This window comes from Barbus barbus, assembly GCF_936440315.1.
Source record: "Barbus barbus genome assembly, chromosome: 18".
NCBI classification, from domain to species: Eukaryota; Metazoa; Chordata; class Actinopteri; order Cypriniformes; family Cyprinidae; genus Barbus; species Barbus barbus.
Genome location: NC_136746.1, coordinates 17,370,034 through 17,390,875, shown reverse-complemented (window position 1 = coordinate 17,390,875; position 20,842 = coordinate 17,370,034). Strand labels below are relative to the sequence as shown.

At 37.0% G+C, this 20,842-nt stretch overlaps 2 protein-coding genes across 6 annotated transcripts in view; one reads left to right on the top strand and one right to left on the bottom strand.

The window, feature by feature from the left end:
• The window catches only part of vrk2 (VRK serine/threonine kinase 2), a 14,686-nt gene extending 13,078 nt beyond the window's left edge, over positions 1 to 1,608 (top strand). The window contains exons 12-13 of one of the 2 annotated variants that reach the window (XR_013785415.1): positions 407 to 680; positions 793 to 869. Coding sequence is in view for 1 of the 2 variants with exons in the window: in XM_079439793.1 (XP_079295919.1) it covers positions 407 to 565; positions 793 to 1,194 (561 nt within the window). In the remaining variant the exon portion in view is untranslated. Of the gene's footprint in view, positions 1 to 406; positions 681 to 792 lie in introns of both variants that reach the window. The other variant, XM_079439793.1, reaches the window with a different exon arrangement.
• LOC306884110 (E3 ubiquitin-protein ligase FANCL-like) lies at positions 621 to 20,842 on the bottom strand. 4 transcript variants are annotated; one of them, XR_013785416.1, is made up of 15 exons: positions 20,183 to 20,842; positions 19,971 to 20,029; positions 19,425 to 19,485; positions 19,039 to 19,095; positions 18,772 to 18,869; positions 15,575 to 15,671; positions 11,668 to 11,736; positions 6,100 to 6,250; positions 5,890 to 5,973; positions 4,146 to 4,191; positions 3,737 to 3,818; positions 1,689 to 1,805; positions 1,469 to 1,540; positions 1,168 to 1,257; positions 621 to 1,078 (listed from the first exon to the last, which is right to left on the bottom strand). XR_013785416.1 is itself a non-coding variant. In XM_079439794.1 (14 exons), the coding sequence occupies exons 1-14, from the start codon at positions 20,267 to 20,269 to the stop codon at positions 1,222 to 1,224; spliced, it is 1,116 nt and encodes a 371-aa protein (XP_079295920.1). In that variant the 5' UTR covers positions 20,270 to 20,445; the 3' UTR covers positions 678 to 1,221. The 4 variants fall into 4 exon arrangements, 2 of the variants coding, with proteins under 2 accessions (XP_079295920.1, XP_079295921.1); XR_013785417.1 differs by lacking the exon at positions 19,039 to 19,095 and having other exon boundaries at positions 673 to 1,078; positions 20,183 to 20,455; XM_079439794.1 differs by having other exon boundaries at positions 678 to 1,257; positions 20,183 to 20,445.

The window sequence follows — 20,842 nt, the reverse complement described above, 5'->3', positions numbered from 1 at the left end:
GTGAAAGATAAGCGAGTTTCCGACTGTGTGACATCTCCAGACCAACGACAAACTTACCCCAAATGTAAAAAGAGAAGACGAACAACAGTAAAAGACGGTGATATACACAGAGCTCAGCTAATGTGCGACTTGACTTGGCATTAGGGGCGTCACGTAACACCCCTAATGTACTTTATTCTTGAGTTTTCAGCAGCTATTACTCCAGTGTTCCTTAATGTTTCAGAAATGCTGATATGGTGCTAAAGAAAAAGGTTGTATTATTATCAGTTAGAGTTGGGTACTTGTTATACATTTTTTCAGTATTTTGATAAATAGATAGTTGCTCTTGCATACATAAATATATAGTGTTATCATACAGTGGTTTATTTACTCTCATTGATATTATTCATTGGTGTCATCTTCACAGAGACCAAACAAGGCTGACATGGCTTCTAAAGGAAGCGCCAGGCAAAGCCCTATGCCTTATGAAAGTGACGAGGACATCAGTGATGAAGATGAGCCCCTCCCTCCGCGAGTTCATCCTAGAACAAGAGCAGGAGCCAGACAGAGACAGGAACTTGAACAAGTAAAACCAGTAGCAGAGCACAGACCAAATGCCAAATAGAGCACAGTCAATCATTCACTTATTCAAATTGGTCAATGTTTTAAAAGCTTCAGGAGTCACAGGAAATACAAATATGGTTTGCAGTGTTTATTGTTTGATACAAAAGCCTATTAACAAATTCAACATACCAGCATTCTCATTTCTATTTCTTATATTTTGAAAACATAAAATTTGCTCCAACAACACAGGAAAAGAGGAACACAGATGTTTATAAGGGCAAGACCTTGATGACCATGAGGGGAAGACAAAACCGTCACTACGAGAACCACCGAACACATACTCTGAGACTAAATGATGACCATAACTATAGCAGGAATCTATACGATGACCAGAACTATAGCAGGAAACACAGCTGCAATGAGAACCAGTTGGAAGAAACTGATGGAGGAGGAAACCACTGGGGAAGTGATGTTTGTGGACAGGAAGATCAATGTACTCGGTACCATTACAGAGAAGGACACAGTTTTGGGAAATCTGAAAATCAGGGTAAATGGCCAATCAAAAGAATGTTGATCATCCTTGTTGTTATGATGATACTGACTGTTGTTGGTTGTTGGTATTACCCTCAGTGGATCCGTAACACCACATGACCACTGTTCTGAATGAACAGACTGTCGTTAAGTGTTTCCTGTGACCATTTTCACAGTGATGGGCTAGGAAAAAAGATACAAATTAGCATGAATTATTTTTCAGTCATTTTTTGCACTAGACCTGAGCTATAAGTTTTGCCATATGTATTTTTCAGTCATTTTTTTGCACTAGACCTGAGCTATAAGTTTTGCCATATGTATTTGTGGATTTAAATAAAGTGTTGTTTTTTTTATTGTGCATTTGCTGTATTTTTGTGATCAAGTTGAATATTACCTTGCTGCAGTAAGGACATTCTCCAAACACAATATTGAAGCTTTGGCGACTGGTGGACAGACCTCTCAACCACTGTGAAGACAAATCAATCAACAAAAGATTAAATAAACACTAACACATTAAAAAAAATTGAAAATTGCATATTGGTCTTGGTGTAGTAATCTATGATTGTTCTGTTGTTTAAAATACTGTTAATTTCTGCGTTTCTTCACGCTCTTACCTCATAAAGACACACTTGATGGAAAGGCTGGCCACAGCGTGGGTCATTGCAGACCTGATCTGGAATGGCTGACTCAAGTCGATAAGAGTAGCAGATGCCACATTCAACACTGAAACTCTGAGTACACAACAACAAAATGATATAAACTTTCAAGTGTACAAGCTGTCAGTAAAGGAACAACTATAGTGTATCCAGCAATTACATTTCTGTCATTATTTACTGACCTTTGTGTTGTTTCAAACCTATAGGATTTTCTATTTTTCCTTGGAGCATAAAAGGAGAAATTTTGACATATCTACCAGATGTTATTATGCTGTATGCCATTACAACAAATGGGGATAATGTTTTTAATCTTCAAAAAAAGGTGTATAAAAGCAGCATCATAAAAGTGGTCCACTCATACAATATATTCCAAGTCTTCTGAAGCTTGATAGCTTTGTGTGAGAAACAGTTTTTTTTTTCTTCCTTTCCAGTAAGCAGTGTTGATGTTAACTAAAACGAAAAATATAAATATGTGAAAAATTTTAAATTAGAAAAGCTTGCCTTGGCAACTGAGTTAGTGAGTTGAACTCAAATCATTCAGACTGGTTTTGTACACTGGATGAACCGATTCAATAAAAATATATAGCAAGAAAAGCAAATACAAATCATTGCTACTTTTCTCATGAATGCACTGATTTTCAGTAAACAATGATTTTGATTTGTTCTTCACACTAAGCTTTAAAATACTTTATAGGATGTACAGTATGGACCACTTTTTTTTTTTATTTAAATTAATTTTAAATCCAGTCTCCATTCATTGCATGATTGGTAAATAGTGACCAGTACTATACACGAAAACAACATTTCTCCAGTTGTGCTCCACTGAAATAATTCAGAAAGTCGTGCAGGTTTGTATTCACTGTGAGTTAAAGGTGAGTTCATGATAACAGAATATATATATATATATACACTTTATTGCCAAAAGTACTGGGTCACCCCCTTCTAGCGAACAGGTTTGATTACTTTAGTAATTTCCATTGGACATGTCTAAAATGACAGTACCCTTATGTACAAGTCATTGGTGTTTGGTGATGAGATTTTGGCTCAAGGTCTGGCACTGTCATGTTAGAATAGAAAAGGGTCCTGTATAAACTATAAAATTAGAAACACACAATTCCCTAGAATATCATTATATGCTTAAACATTAAGATTTGTACTCATAGAAATGACTAAAGTAGTCAAACATGTTCATTAGAAGGGGGTGACCCAATACTTTTGGCAATATAGTGTATGCATATATATATATATATATATATATATATACACACACACAAATAAATGAAAAGCATCTCATTCATATATTGTATCCCTGAGTTTGATCTGAAATTCTGCATTTGAAATTCATTCTCCTTGCTGGTGCGCGGCGGCTCATATTTGTTCGTACAGGTTGAGGACACTCAGGTGGACTCATCAACCCTATATATTCTTGACCCCCTCTTCACACAATCCTTTGTGTGAATGCCTCAGCCAGGCAACCCCCCCCCCCCCCCCCCCCCAATGCTTCTGTCTCTTCTCTTCTACTGTCTGTGTTTGCATATTGCTGTTCAGATAATTAGAGGCTTTTTTTCCTGAGCAATCCATTAAAAGGATGGAAGATAAAAATTTCAACATCTGGTCAAGTAAACTTTTCTCGCTTCAGAATGTTAATGATGGTCAAGCATTAATCTGCGGTACAGACTGTGAATAAACACTGCGCCCTTTCAACCCGCGAGCTGAAAGAGAGAAAGCATAAAAAATGCACACAAGGAAAAAAGATAAATGGAGGAGAGCTATGATTAAACAGCTCTTGATAGTGCTGAAGATTCTGCCACCTTTGTTATTGTAATGATCTTATCTGTAAACAACCCAATTAAAGGAAATCCGTACCCACCTCTCCCGATGATAAAAACATAAAGAGAAAAGGAGGTGGGGAAGAAAAAAAAAAACAACCCTGCAAGCTTCAAATGTGATGGTGCTGCGGAACTAATTGTAAGTGGCAGCGTATGAGACGAAAATATGCAACGTACAGATTTTTCGTGGGTGGTAGGCGATGGAAATTCTATCTCCAACACATCCTTCATATTCTGTAGGACACTGCAGTCAGGGTTCCTATGAGGAGAGAAGGAAATCAGCCCTTCATACACTAATTAAACGCATACAGTCAAGTCATGGTGGTATAATGAATACAGCTCAGTGATTACTGCCCAAAAAATCCAGGATATCACTGTGAGAATCAACACTCTTGGCCAAGACATTCTCACCATGCGGTTTCTGATTCATTTTACACTGTAATACAGATATCCACTGAACGATATGTGCGGCATGCATATGAAATGGAAAATTTGCATTGAAATATGCAACATTCACTTTGATTCCCCATTAATCATGTTCAAACTCCTTCGAAAAAAGTAATTGGAATTATAATTATTTGCTTACCATAAATGCATATTAGCATTCAACTTATTCCTTAAAGGAGTAACAACTGAAAGACACAAGCAAGAGTTAAAATGATTAATAAAATTGCAGTGATAAATGTCTAAAGTTCAGATGCTTTAGTATTAACTCGATACTAGCAAACAACACTAATAAAAAATGTTTAATGTTTTTGGTAAGATTTTTTCATGCTTTTGAAAGAAGTTTCTTAAGCTCACAAAGACTGCATTTACTTGATCAAAAATACAGCAAAAACAGTAATACTGTCAAGTAATATTACAATTTAAAATGACTTTATTTTTTAAATATATAGTTTAAAATGTCATATTCCTGTGACGGCAAAGCTGAATTTTCAGCAGTCTTCAATACCACACGATCCTTCAGAAATCATTCTAAAGCTGATTTGGTTCATAATAAACATTTCTTATTACCACTGATGTTGAAAGCAGTCTGTGATGCTTTTTTTCAGGATTACTTGAATAGAAAGTTCAAAAGAACAGCATTTATTCAAAATGGAAATCTTTTTTAACTCTACAAATGTCTTTACTGTCACTTTTGATGAATTTAATGTGTTCTTGCTGAATAAAAGTATTTATTTCTTTAAAAAAACGGTAGTGTATATTGTTTAAAAATATATCCATATGAATCCATATTCATTTAAATATGAACTAATTATTTAATAATTAAACTATATTTATGTCATCTAATTTTTTATTGGTATTTTATTTATTGGTAATAGTGGTATGATGTCCCTAGTTAACACAGTGCACTGTTATCTGTTCTGTCACATCTTCAATTATTCATTATTAAAACATACAGACTTATTTATGTTTTTTTGTAATAGCGATCCACACTGGACTTCATATTGTTTGCAAAGCACTGGGGGACAAAAACGCCATCAACATAAATCATATCAATGCATGGCAAAAACAAGCCCGAGGGAGTGTTGTATATGAAGGCAAGAACGGCGCTCACCCTCCTAATGTAGCCGAGCAGTTTCAATTAACTCTACCTCATCTCTCATTCAGCGTTCCTCACCTGATCGCAGCGCACTGACAGACAATGCACAGCCGCGTCATTTCTTTCCTCTAATCTCTATTCTCTCGAAGAAATGCCACAGCAGAGCGACCGAACGAACAGGGCATTTCCCACTGTGACAAACAGTCTGACAGAAAGGGAAATATTCAAATAATTCAAATAAAACGCGCTCATCATGGCTGTTCCACCCGAGAGATCAATCTGGGAGGAACGTGATAGCCGCACTCTCTGTTTGTCATTTGTAAATGCAAAAAAGCAATATTTCTGTCTGACCCCGCGCTCGGAGGGTCTGCGACTGCCACCGTCTTGACTATTGAAGTGTGGATTTAATATCAATGAATAACATTGCTAGGCAACTGACAATGTGTTCTGTGTGCCATTGTCAGCCAAGCATGACCTTGGATTTAAAGAAACAATCACGGCGGCTTAAATAGTGCAAACTGACCTCCATTCCGGCACCATCTCACTCGAAATCTAAAAGCACATTGCGCCGCAAACATATTGCGGGCTGTCAGCTTGGCCGCTCCAGCTGTAGCGCTCCTGTCTAAATGCAGTAAAGCATTTACAGCATGTGCACTTATGTATGGAGGTAATTGAAAAACAAGAGGCACGAGTTTCTCACATCCGAGCTGCCTCTCACATGCAGGAAAGCGTAATAAAAGCAGTATGGAGATAAACAGAGAGATTTGCAGATATAAAAAATGCCTACCGTGCTCAGCCCCGAGCAAACAGCACTCCGGCAGCATTTTGGGGTGTCTGGGGTCAATTTGTACCTTTATTGAGACATTGTTTCCTGGGGAAGAACAGCGATATGGCAACTTAATATCACGGGAAATGATTGTGGATGGCATAGTTGGATGGATGGTGGGTGATCTGCAAATAATGACATTCAAATGTAGTAATATGAATGTAATGTTACCGATGGCGATCCTTCTCATGGAGTCTGCTTTCGTGGGTTTTTCTGGTTCCAGTACCCACGTCTGCTCATCGATGTCATCAAGCACCGTCCAGAACTCGGACAGAGCCTCCACATTTAACAGGAACTGACTGTGGACGTTGGTTAAGGTGCTCTGAGAATAAAAAAAACAAAAAAAGGCAATAAATTAGTCTCAAATATATTTATTTATTAAGGGAAAAAAGCTGTCCAAACCTACCTGGCCCTACGTGAAAATTAATTGCCCCCTGTGATTAACTGTGATAACCACATTATTTTAGAAAGCTGTGTTAAATTTCACTAGCCAAACCCAGGCCTGTTGAATCAAGAAATCACTTAAATAGAACCTGTCTGACAAATTGAAGCATGCTTACAGAGGAACACATCATGCTGCAATCTAAAGAAATTCAAGAGCAGATGAGAAACAAAATAATTGACATGTATCAGTCTGGAAAGGGTTATAAAGCCATTTCTAAGGCTCTGGGACTTAAGCGAACCACGGTCAGAGCCATTGTCCACAAATGGAGAAAACTTGGAACAGTGGTGAACCTTCCCAGAAGTGGCCGGCCGACCAAAATTACTCCAAGAGCGCAACGACGACTCATCCAGGAGGTCATAAAAGAACCCTGAACAACATCTAAAGAACTGCAGGCCTCACTTGCCTCAATTAAGGTCAGTGTTCATGATTCAACAATAAGAAAGAGACTGGGCAAAAACGGCATCCATGGGAGAGTTCCAAGGCAAAAGCCACGGCTGACCAAAAAGAACACAAAGGCTCATCTCACATTTGCCAAAAAAATATCTTAATTACTCCCAAGATTTTTAAAATATAATTAAATAATTAATTCAATGCATATGAATTGTTTACAATACGATCAATAACATCCATGAAGAAAATAGATATGGTGCTTGCATTTCATGCCCATCTGCTGAAGGAGTGGAATGATTGTACTATTTAAGACATGAACACAATTTCTGCCACAGTATTTGAAACACTTTATGCCACTAAGCCGTAATCATGCAACTGATCAATTAATTACCATGTTATATTTTTATATATATGATATTTTTTGCATTGCATTTAAAATCCAATTGGCTCAGACAAACATTTCAGTCCGAATGGACATAAAGCCTCTCAATCCGCGGTTGTACTCTTAAACGTTTCTCCGACTCTCAGAAGTGCCTAGACCCTTGAAATGGTATCCTTTTAAATTTTTGTGCAACTCTTGATCTGCAGGAACAACAGTTTTTTTTTTCCAGTCTGACATTGGCTAGGCTGTCTTTAATAACTCATGAACACTTCTGCATATGGAAGATGTTGATACTGTCCACATGTCTGGTTTCATATCACTGCTTTATACAAACTCTTCAACCCTCTGCCATCAACACTCGGGGAGGAAAATGAAAAAAAGAAACATTCCCACTGAAGTCTTGCCAAGTCTTCATCAACTACCTGTCAACAAACCATTGATTAAAGCACCAACCAAGAACAAATCAAATATAAAAAGTGACTGAACAGGAAAAGACCAAAACTCATACATCAGCAAACAAGAGAAATTCAGCAATAGCGTTTGATCACTGAGAACCACAGACGACCCATCTACGGTTCAGCATAACGGCTTCCTCTAATTCTAACATACACAAACACAGTAGGCCTCTGTTTCCTTTGGAGCTGTCCAGTGGCGAGGCAGAGCTAATGGTTTGAGTATGGCCGCTCATAAATCACAGCTGATGATTGACAGCTGATAGGCTCTGGCCCTGTTTCACTCCATGCTGTCAGAGTGAGGGAGCACAGGTCACCCACACCACTGTGACCTCAGGCCCACACTCCTCGCTTTCCACCCGGCTGCCAAATCAAGGTCTTTAATCTCAGCACAAAATCAGAATGCTTTAGTCTGGACACCAGATCCTCTCTGCTCAAAGCCACGACCACTGCTTTATTTTTAGTGCTAATAAATACGAATTTAGCATCCAAAAAGGCAGCAGCTGCAATGAACTTTTAGTGTTACCAAACCTTTCAATATCTAAAATGATGCCACCATATATTATAAGCACTGTAAGTACATATACTGTTGAAGGTAAACTAGATATATATATTGAAAACTTTTTGAATTTGAAGATCAAGGTAAATTGTACTTAATTTGTCTTCCAGGAAACATGCAAGTAGCTTCTGTTGCTTCCGAAGGGCAGAACTAAATGGAAAAAAAATTATATTTCTACAAAATAAGAAAAATTTGGACATCTTCATTCTGTTCAAAAGTATTCACCCCCGGCTCTTAATGCATCGTGTTTCCTTCTGGAGCATGAGTGGATGTTTGAACCTTTTTTAATTGTTGTGTTTGAGTCCCTCAATCATCCTCAGTGTGAAAAGGTGGATCTCAAAATCATACAGTTACTGCTGGAAAGGGTTCAAATATGCAAAAGATGCTGGTAAACTGAAGATTCTGCAGGACCTGGAGGATTTTTCTGAAGAACAGTGCTCAGTTTAACTGTTCAGAACAAACAAGGGACTCATGAACAACCATCACATAACATCGTAGATCATCCAGGTAACCACACACAGTATTAAGAACCAAGGGTTCCCAAACTTTTGAATGGGGTTATTTTAATAATTTCAGCTATTTTTTTGTCTTGTGGACTATATGTAAACATCTTTTATTGAAAATATCTTACTCAGGACAGTACTAAATAAAAAATAATATGCATTTTGTATGATCTCTCTTATTTTGTTAAAATTATTCACATTTTCTGCAAGGGGTTCCCAAACTTTCGCATGCAACTGTATATATATATATATATATATATGAAAGAAAAACATGTCTATATACACACATAGACAGTGTATTTTTAGTGGACTGTGTATTTTTGCTGTAATCCAAAGGAAAGCTAGATTGATTTTAGATTGTGAGATGTTAAATCACATTTGTCAACAGTAATTTTGAAGCATTGTAATATCTCAACAACATAATACAGGCAATCTCAGCTGATTTAAGAGGGACAGGACTTGCTGCATAGAGGATGAGATCTCATGTGTTTTTCTTTTGTCACATAATTTGTGTGTGCTGATGTTGATTATGTGCCTGATTCTCGGATACATTTCCATACATGTTAAATGGAAGAGCACAGAGTCAGAGCTGAATGTAGCAGGCAGAGCTGGTAATTGAACATAACAAAACAAATCAAATGAGTTATTTATTTTTTTTTTTTAAGACATCGGCACTAAGGCAAGGGATATACAGGTAGGAAAATCTGAAAAAAACAGCATAGTAATCTGCCTGAATCTAGTCTTTCTTAAGACTACAGCATATTAATGTGAATAAGCTTTTTCCTGATGCAAGGGGACGATTTGATATAGGAAGGAGAGCATAAAACAAATATGATGGGTCATTGTGCAAATACAGCACACACAATTTAGCATTGCACAGGTGCAAAGACACAGCAATTATTTCCCAATTAATGCCGGTTGTGTGATTATAGTTATGCTTTTATTTAAATATATGGTGCAGGCTGGATGTCCTCATAATTGTATTTCTCTTGGAAATGTGCCCGAAATGTGGAACGGCACAATGGATTCCTCCCCAATGAGGTGACAGCATGCTTACTGTTCTGTTAACTCTCCCAATTAGGTCCCTCCTCATAATGTTCAATGGTGCATTTTCAGTCATTTAGTGAACAAGTGTCAAGTAAATAAATCAATAATTGCACACAGAGAAATGTGTTCCTTAATGCTCATAGTCTATAACTGTAATTGTTAAGGACCCACCACATAATGAAGCAATGCTGGGCTAAACAAATTATTATTATACAGTATAAAACACACTAAACAGTGGAGAAGAGCCATAAATGACCTCAGTACCTTGGAGTACATTATAAACATAAAAGTACATGAATATGGTAATCATTCATTATCACTGTAAACGGTTGCATCAATAACACAAATTGGCCTTTTGATATCTCAGTATAACTAATAAATAGATACCCTGACAACAAACAAACAGCCTTTAGTGAGTGTCAATACATTCAATAATTAAGCAGCAATTATTAATATTGAATCACTTAATTTACGTTCTTAATTTTCAGTTTTACATTCTTACACTGTTTTGTCGTTGACATGTTTAAGGAAAAATAAAATAAAAATTAATAATAATAATAATAATGTTTATTATTTTATAAGAGTATATATTCTTCTAAATATATATTTAGCTCTTATGAATATAATAGCTTATAAATAGCTTTCTTCTTACTTGTCAAGCATCTGCTAAATAAATGTAAAAAATAAAAATTCTATATAAATGTATTAATATTAATATAATACTTTTATATTATCAGTTTATATTGTTTAAATATATATATACACATACACACAATCATACATATAATGCATATAATGCTATATAAAATATAATGCTAAATAAAAGTGGCAGTAAAGGAATTTGATTTATATTAATTCAGAAAAAAAATTATATTAAATTGTAATATTTCACAATATACATATATTATTTTTAATAAATCCAGTAAATCCATCCTGGTGAACATATAGGACTTCTTTCAAAAACATTAAAAGATCTTACCAACCCCAAACTTTTTATTATTTTTATTTTTTAAATAGGCCGAGGGGTTAAAATTCATGTAGTGATCATTGTTTCTCTTTGTGCACTCCAGTAGTCGGACCGGGTGGCTGGTTGAGTGTAAATCCCGCTGAGACACACCTGCACTGCTGTGTCCGCCACCAAACAAAGAGCACACCCCGCCAAATCTCCTGATCCATATTCTACATTACTCACAAACTCACTGACTCTCTCTCTCACACACACACAGTCAGTTGAGTGCAGGTAATCATTACTCATTCAAATGTACGTGAGAGGCAGGCAGACAGGCCTTTCTCTTCCCTGAACAGAGGAGATGCATCAAGACATCAGCAGCGCAGCAGGACTTCAGCCGACAGAAGGCTGCTGTGTGCTGAGCTGGTCTTCTCTGTCAGAGAGCCATGTTCCACTGCCATCCCTCACCCAACACAATGCACAACCCTCCCTAACTCACACCACTGCTGTGCAATGTGCCAAGTCGCTTTCATCCACCTCAAAGTAATTGGAACAAACGTATGACTGAAGAGGAGCCTGTTTTTCAGGGGAGGAGGCGAAAACAGAGGACGATGTTAAAAAGAAAACGACAGTGAAAAATGGGTCTCCGTTCTCACTTTTAATTGTTATACGTAAGAGGAAACTCGTCAAGGCTCATTAGAGGCCGCTAACATATGTAGCTTTCCAGATCGCCGTCCTGTCGGTTTATTTGGCACAGTTTGAGCCTTTGTGATCGGAGTTATTATTTTTTATGGAAGCAACATCAAAGTGGCGGTGGAACGGAACACCTTTTATCAAGAAAAACACACCTTCAAATGCCAAAAAACTTTGTTAATTAAAAACATTGTACTTTTTTTTTTGTACTTTTTTTTTAAAAGGACAATTTGGTAATATGATAAAAAGACAAATCAACTTTTCAATAAAATGTTTTTTTTCTATTCAAAAAGTTAAGTAATTTACGACTACTATGTACCTGAGAGGTCCACGTGATGACCAACGGAACAGGAAGATCTGCAGAAAACTCTGGGGCCTCAGTTGGATACTAAAAAGAGAGAAAACAAAGAGAGAGAGATATATAATCACCATTTAAAACAGTATACGTGGTAAGCAAGTAGTAATTTAGCAGATGCTTTCATCACTAAAAATGTTAATGGATGTCTGTAATGTGTTTTTCAAATATTAAAGTGTAAAAGGTAAGATGCAGGTAGGTAAACATTCATTCTTATTACAGTGTTTTGTTATGTATATAATTATAACATATCTTCCTTCCTTGCGCTTAGTGAAAAACATGCTTAGATTATTTACTGTTTTAAAATGTTTAATCTACTTAGCAAAATTGCAATTTGACTGAAATGATGGCTCCCATAAGTAAAAGTATAAGAAAGTATAAAAAGTATACTTGTGACAGTAATTTATAATATTACAAAATATCTTTAAATAAGTGCTGTTCTTTTGATCTTTCTATTCATCAAATACTCCTGAAAATGTCACGGTTTCCACAATAATACAGCACAGCTGTTTTTAACATTGATGATAATAAGAAATGTTTCCTGAGCACCAAATCAGTATACTAGAATGATTTCTGAAGGATCATATGACACTAAAGACTGGAAATTCAGCTTTGCCATCACAGGAATAAATTACATTTTAAAATATATTCAGACTAAAAACAGTGATTGCTGTACTATTCTTCATATAAGAATATCATATCATAAGAGACTTGGGTAATGACAATGGTACAGTTGGGCAAAAAAAGTATTTAGTCAGCTACCAATTGTGCAAGTTCTCCCACTTAAAAAGATGAGAGAGGCCTGTAATTTGCATCATAGGTACACTTCAACTATGAGACACAGAATGGGGGGGGGGGGGGGGGGGGGGGGAATCCAGGAAAATCACATTGTCTGATTTTTAAAGAATTTATTTGCAAATTATGGTGGAAAATAAGTATTTGGTCAATAACAAAAAGTTACTTCTGTCATTTAGCAGACGCTTTTGTCCAAAGCGACTTACAAATAAGAAAAACTAAAACTAAAAGTTACAACTCTATAAATACTATATATCCACATATTTAAGAAAATAAATTAAAATTGACATGCATATAACATTTCAATAATAAACAAATGAAAAAACTAAAATAAAAAGCGATACTTCTATCCCTTGCCGGTGTCCCTGCCCGGTGGAGTCGCACGGTAGAGTCGATGGTCTTTACACTCTTTACTTTTTACTTTTGTCATAAAAAAACGAAACAAAGTTGATCTCAATACTTTGTTATATACACTTTGTTGGCAATGACAGAGGTCAAACGTTTTCTGCAAGTCTTCACAAGGTTTTCACACACGGTTGCTGGTATTTTGGCCCATTCCTCCATGCAGATCTCCTCTAGAGCAGTGATGTTTTGGGGCTGTCGCTGGGCAACACAGACTTTCAACTCCCTCCAACGATTTTCTATGGGGTTGAGATCTGGAGACTGGCTAGGCCACTCCAGGACCTTGAAATGCTTCTTACGAAGCCACTCCTTCGTTGCCCGGGCGGTGTGTTTGGGATCATTGTCATGGTGAAAGACCCAGCCACGTTTCATCTTCAATGCCCTTGCTGATGGAAGGAGGTTTTCACTCAAAATCTCACGATACATGGCCCCATTCATTCTTTCCTTTACACGGATCAGTCGTCCTGGTCCCTTTGCAGAAAAACAGCCCCAAAGCATGATGTTTCCATCCCCATGCTTCATGATGCAACTCAGCATTCTTTCTCCTCCAAACACGACGAGTTGAGTTTTTACCAAAAAGTTCTATTTTGGTTTCATCTGACCATATGACATTCTCCCAATCCTCTTCTGGATCATCCAAATGCTCTCTAGCAAACTTCAGACGGGCCCGGACATGTACTGGCTTAAGCAGGGGGACACGTCTGGCACTGCAGGATTTGAGTCCCTGGCGGCGTAGGGTTACTGACGGTAGCCTTTGTTACTTTGGTCCCAGCTCTGTGCAGGTCATTCACTAGGTCCCCCCATGTGGTTCTGGGATTTTTGCTCACCGTTCTTGTGATTATTTTGACCCCACGGGGTGAGCTCTTGCGTGGAGCCCCAGATCGATGGAGATTATCAGTGGTCTTGTATGTCTTCCATTTTCTAATAACTGCTCCCACAGTTGATTTCTTCACACCAAGCTGCTTGCCTATTGCAGATTCAGTCTTCCCAGCCTGGTGCAGGGCTACAATTTTGTTTCTGGTGGCCTTCAACAGCTCTTTGGTCTTGGCCATAGTGGAGTTTGGAGTATGACTGTTTGAGGTTGTGGACAGGTGTTTTTTATACTGATAACGAGTTCAAACAGGTGCCATTAATACAGGTAACGAGTGGAGGACAGAGGAGCCTCTTAAAGAAGTTACAGGTCTGTGAGAGCCAGAAATCTTGCTTGTTTGTAGGTGACCAAATACTTATTTTACAGAGGAATTTACCAATTAATTCATTAAAAATCCTACAATGTGATTTCCTGGATTCTTTCCCCCCATTCTGTGTCTCATAGTTGAAGTGTACCTATGATGGAAATTACAGGACATCTCTCATCTTTTTAAGTGGGAGAACTTGCACAATTGGTGGCTGACTAAATACTTTTTTGCCCAACTGTATATAATATGAATATTGAACAATAGTGCATATTATATACAACATTAATATAAAATTAAATAATAAATGAATACAATTACAGTTAAAAGTAAATTAAATTAAAATAAATTTAAAGAGCATATCCACTCTCCATGCTAGGAGAACTTACCACACCTGAAGGCCTTTCTTAATCAACCTCTTTAATCTTGAAATTCTCTTACATATGTTTCCATGCTACAACCAATAATACAACTATGTGTATGACCCCACAACCCACATTTCCTCCGGCATCAGAGATGCTTTATTGGCTCCTGTTGAGTAAGCTGCTGCTGGGTGACAGAGGGCCTTGTGAGAGGTGCCCGGCTCCGGGAAGATGAGCAGATGTGAGGTGGGTAGATCACGGCTATTTTTAGCACCCAGCAGGACGGTGGGCACAGGGGGCTTCTCACGCCCTGCTGAATCTCATCAGGACCCCGTGCAGTGTCCACAAGGAGCCACTGGCATCTATACCATGTCACCACTTCCAATGCCAGGCAGAGCTCACCACTCACACCGCCCGACTCTCAGACTAAACCACTCACACGCCACAATTTTCTGCTTCTTCTGTGGCCCCTGTAATCACCTTATGAGGATCACTCATGGTCTTATCTGTGCCACCGCATCCCCGCACTCTCTCGCCTCTCCTTCAGGCCCTGCCACAATCTCACGGCTCCATCTCTCAACATAATCTTACAGTCACAGCACATTAGTGCCACCTGCTTAAAGTTAGATACCTAAACCAAAGTTCTGCTCCTTTTGCAGTCCAGCTGAGTCTGAGAATCTAGATACAGAAAGCTGGGTGAACTTATCCAGCCATCTGTGACCCACAAAAATCAGAAATTTGCAAATTAAATTTGCTAAATATTTGCAGTTTCTTTTTGCGTGAACTCCAATGTAAAATTTGTTTAATAAAAAAGTGGAAATGGTCACATTTAGAAAAATGTGGCTCACTTTGACAGTTTTTAATGAAGTTTTAATATTTAATGTATAGTTTAAATTGCGTTATACTACAATAGGTATCTTAAATTGTAATCATGCTTCAGAATATTAATGTAGCCTTGATAAGCATAAGAGATAAATAAATAATCATACTAAATTATTGTTAAATTGACAAAACCTAGTTCTTACTGGATGTAAATCATACAAGCCTAAAAAAGGTCTATGAAAAACGATCATAAAATAAAACATTAAGCTGAGAGAAAAAAAAAGAAATAAAATAGGGCTTGACCCTTGGTTTCACCTTGGACTTGAGCTTGACTGTAATGGCGTGTTGACGACCTGCAGAGTCCTCTGCCTTCAGCTTGAGTGTGCGGAACTCTGTATCAATGAAGAGCAGCCTGCCAAAACAGATCAATAGCACCACACATAAGAGCACATACAGTATCTACACACATTAAACTGGTCAACAGTGACCTTTTGTAAGTAAAAACAACTGTTTCATTGAAAGATGTGTATTTTGGTTATTCTAACTAAAGAAATCAGACAAGATCTTTTGGTTTGAGGGAAAAAAAAAGATTTCGGTTGATTTAATTTAAAGAAGCTCCTCAGACCTACACAATCCTTTTTCCCAGCAAAGAATGCTGAAAGTCTTGAATCGACTACAGCGACCACAGCTGATTATTGCTAAAATTCCAGCACTTCACATGACACACTTGTATTTCATCAGCTTATTTACGAGTCGTGTAACAGCATATCATGGTTAGTCCATACATGCACACTTTGCTCTGATTGTTCCCACTGGCAAAAACTGCAGGATCACATATCCACATTCTGTCCCTAAGCACTTAGATCCACATAAAACCTCTGGGAGAAGAACTTCTATGCTTTTCTTTGGCTCACACTCTCCTCTGCTATTACTGCAGAAAATAAACAACTTTTTGTACATACATTTTTTTACTCACTAGTGACCATTTTGCAACTTAAACTTCAACTCATGATTATTTCACTGTTTTTCACCTTTTTTTCAATATTGGGGGAGGGTGATTATTTTCCTTTTAATTAACAAGTACAGTGAAATGTAGTAGATGCAAACAATCAAGTTAAAAATAAACAAATAAATAAATGTATATATTACACACTGTTACCATAATGCATTGTGGATTACCCTAATGGCAGCAGTCCACTTTTTAAATAGATTTCTATGAACAGGGTTTCCACAGGTTTTATGACCGTTAATTTAAGATTATAAAAATGCATTTTATTTAACATAAAAAAGCCACTCCTAACCACTAAAATATAGGAATAACATAAGTGATCACACTGAAGAAAAGTAATGTTCTTCCTTAGTATTTGTCTAAATATTCTTAAGTCAAGATACGCATTCTTGAGAAGTAAAATGACATAAGAAGTCTTGTTTTCAGTGAAATTAATCAAAATGAAGTGACTTGATTAAAACAAAAACAATGTTGTATCTGATACTGATATCCGTCAATGGGCTCAGAAAAAAATAATTCAAAAGGAAAACAAGTTCTCATACCCTTTTTGTTCATGTTTTTGGAAAACCTCACTTAATTTTGTTCAATTTCCCAGAAAACAAGACTATTTCTATTGGAACGCAAGGCAAAAGCACTGAGGAAGATATTAATTTCTAGCAATGCATGCAACATTAATGTCACAACTATTATAATTTAAAACTTTTTGCTCGGATTTAAGACCTTTTAATTTGTGGAAAGGCAAATTAATACTTTTAAAAGACCTTTTTAACACCGGCAGAAGCCCTGTATGTAAGCTAAGTGAATGCAAATGTACTATTTAGCTGCTATTTTCTAAATTTTTTGAATGAATATTAAGAGTTAACAATTGCACTGTTAGCTATATTTGATATCGGTGGTAACATTTGAACAGTTTGTCATTTTTGATGCAAACATTGACAGATCCACCCACAAACAATCTTTTCTTTTTCTGTTCCACTGTTCAAAATGTCCTTAATACTCAGTGTTTTTCTCTCACAACCCATGAAGCAATGGGACAAATCTTTTGCATCACATTCAATTACATGAGCTTTTGGCACAAAATCACACCAATCATTCATTTCTTCAAAATTGAGATCTCTTTTCTGAGCTGGAACCCCATTCAGCCACTCTGCATTCTACAGGGATCTTCCGCCACAGTATCAGGCCTTGCTGGCGTTCACCTCAGTTGATTGAAACAGCTTGACGGCTCGATGTCTTGCTGGGAGGATTGATGAGAGCATTACATTTGCAACTAGAAAATCAGCTCCCCTCATAAATGGCGAAGGAAAATTTGGCATGTTTGCATACAAACAGGCCATAGATGAAAGCTTAAAGCTGTACAAAAAACAAAAAAATCGAAAGAGTAAGATGGGGAAAACACAAATAGTAATGCCGTCAAGGCCAGTTTTGCAAAGACTTCTCATCACAACTTTCCAGATATGCAAAAAGCCAGCTGCTGAAAATAGTACAGTTATTCCATTCTCACAGGTGCCACCAGGGATCATGGGTTTTAAGATATAACTGCTGGCTAGAGTGAGATGGTGAGAAGACCAGCCAATAGGAAACCTGCTCAGGTGTCATTATCTTGGCGGGGTGTTAAAAGACCACAGCGAGAGGCCCCGCGCTTCTCTCTCATACATGTGCAAGGTGTGACAACCTCTCACCACGGCTCCCATGCACCAATTGTCTAAAAAAAATCTGAACAGTTTCAGATGACGATGTCAGACCAAACGCAATATCTCACAGTAAAATGGGAGCAAAATGGGATCAAAGTCAAAATATTAAAGTTTCATTTTCTTATGACCTAACGCTTTGCTATACTCCAAATAGCACACTCACACAGCAGCCAGAGACTGATGTTTTGTAATTTTCTAAATATCTGACTCTTTTGAACTATTCTGGGGATAAGAGGGGAGAACAGACCTGAACCCATCTATACAGTAATTAACAGTAAATGTGGCTTCTTCAAGGCAACTAAAACTCATTAAAATGACCAGGTTCTGCGGCACTTCCCCCTTCCTAAACCAATCAGGGTCCGCAACTGTGCCGGACTTGAGGCTATTAACAGAGACACGAATTAAGGATCTTAATTAATCTCAAGTGCATTTACAGATAGCGCTGGTGTATAATACTTCTGACCGCAATTCAGGTCTGAAACGTGCACCTTATTTCCAGCCTAACTTTTCAGCCTACATTTCCCCATTAAACTTGAGAGTGGGTCTCCAATTAGACCAATTTGCATTTGCTAATATCATAATTATATCTTTGGACATTAATAGAAAGTGGAAAATGAGAAGCCTAGTGAAATCACAGCTTGATACATGGCTGACAGACACCACATTAGCCTCTTCTATTACAAAGCAAGAAATCTGACAAGCTGTTTTCATGAAACTATAGTGAGTTGATGACAGAAGTACGTGCTATTAATGTCCTACACATTTACAGTAAAGCTGAGGGAAGCAGTAGACCACTAGAAACAACATACTTATCCCATCCTAAGATCTCCATTTCTGTTATCAGCTGGGAATAATATTGAGGTGGTGAGAAGGACTGACATCCTGGTTGGCTCTTCAACGCCACTTCCTGATAATAGACAAGTTCGTAATGAGAATCATTTATTCAATCTGCGGGACTCATGTGCTTATTATGGTAATATGATGCTGAACATTACATCATGTATAACATTTGTCAACACGAATATGGTAATGCCCAACCCCGGGGATAAATCGTGCAATATTTTAAGAATATTTACCAATACTGTCCTGAGTTCCAGGATAAAAGCCATCAAATTAGTTGAATGCTGTAATCTCTGTTAAAAGAAAATCAATAAAATACAAATATTGTGATTAAACTATTAGGATACATACACAATATCAAAACCAGCACCTGTCATTTGACAAATGAGAGTGACCATGAGAGTTAATTATTAATCATTTTAAATTCATAAGAAAATAATGAACTTTAACTAGTTAGGGTAACGCATAAATCTAAGCAGGGTAAATCATAAATCTAATCTTTTTACCCTAGAGGCATATGGAAAAAGCTTTCCCCCCCACGCCAAACATTATGCCTTAATTAAGACGTATTTCTAGAATGATGAGAAATAGCTGCAAACTATTTCCCTTTGATTTACTGTACCTGCTTCACAATCTGTTGATAACCATGAAGTAGCCGTTTCATTTGCCAGCAACAATGTAATCTGAAAAACAACCAAAGACAAGCACAAGAAAATTAAATAATATTAATAATAACATTTTTGGAATCATTTATATTATATAGAAATATATATAAAAAAAGTCAAAACGGTTAAAATGAAAATAAAAAAAATGTACCGTTTATAAGTGACTTAATTATACCGGCTCAACATTCTATACACAAATTTAATAAAAATGGAATGAAAAAGCTTTGAGCAGTTCAAAAGCATTTTGGTAACTTTAGCAAAAAATATAAAAAATAATTACTTTTACAGTAATTTTGCTTACAATATAGAGTATTTTAAGTGTAACTGAGATTGATTAAGACATTTTATATGTGCCTATATCTTGGACTAATGTTCTTCACGGTGATATTTTGTTTGATATTTTGTTTATTTTCTCTGCTACCTTAATCCATAAAAAAGGCAATAACATTCGATAGCCATCATATACAACAACTGCTTTTAAAGAAATACTATTACAGTCATACTTTGCCCGTTTCATCTGACGATCAGGCGGCAGAGATATTCTTATCCTGAAGTCTTTTTCCTGTCAGAGATAAAATAATGAGAAAAACGTGACACTTGTGACAACCGGTTCACCTTCTGGTAACTTATACGATTCACACATTACACATTCACACTGTAAACGACGCTGTCTTATTTAGCATGACTGTGAACTGAGAGATGAAACTTTTCTTACCAGTACCGTGATGAACCCGTCATAGACTGTCTTCTCCTTATCAAGCGGAATAATCATAGGACTTTCTCTCATCAGCAAACAGTTCATGATGAAAAATAAGTATGGCACAGCACAGGCTGAATATAAACCGCTAGCTAAACACCTATTTAGATGTCTTGACAATAAACTAACAAATATTAACACAAACTAAAGCTTTATAGGCAGAAGCTTTGCCCGCTGTTGCTATACAAACAAAGCGAAAGTAAGTTCCCGCGAAAAGACTCAAGCGTCGCTGACGTCATTAAAGTTTGAATGGCCGAACTTTATTTGAACTAATATGCAACAGATATTAATAACCAAATTTATCTATATTAGCGGTGTACACTTGATGGATATTTGTATTCGCTTCTTTCAATTAAAGAGGGCGCACCAAAATCAAAACAAGCAAACACTGCGACAGGTAACAGGCCAAAACAGCCGTGACACAATTATTCTAGAAGCATTTTGCAGCAGTAAAAACACACTACTATGTTATGACTTCTGTCCAAATTAAAATTCCAGATCGTCATATTTTGTTGTATCTGCTGGGTGAACAAGTGAACGCAATAAACCCAGACTTGCATATATTAAACAAGGTATAGTCAACTAACGTATGAAGAGTTGAACAGTCTTCTCAGGACT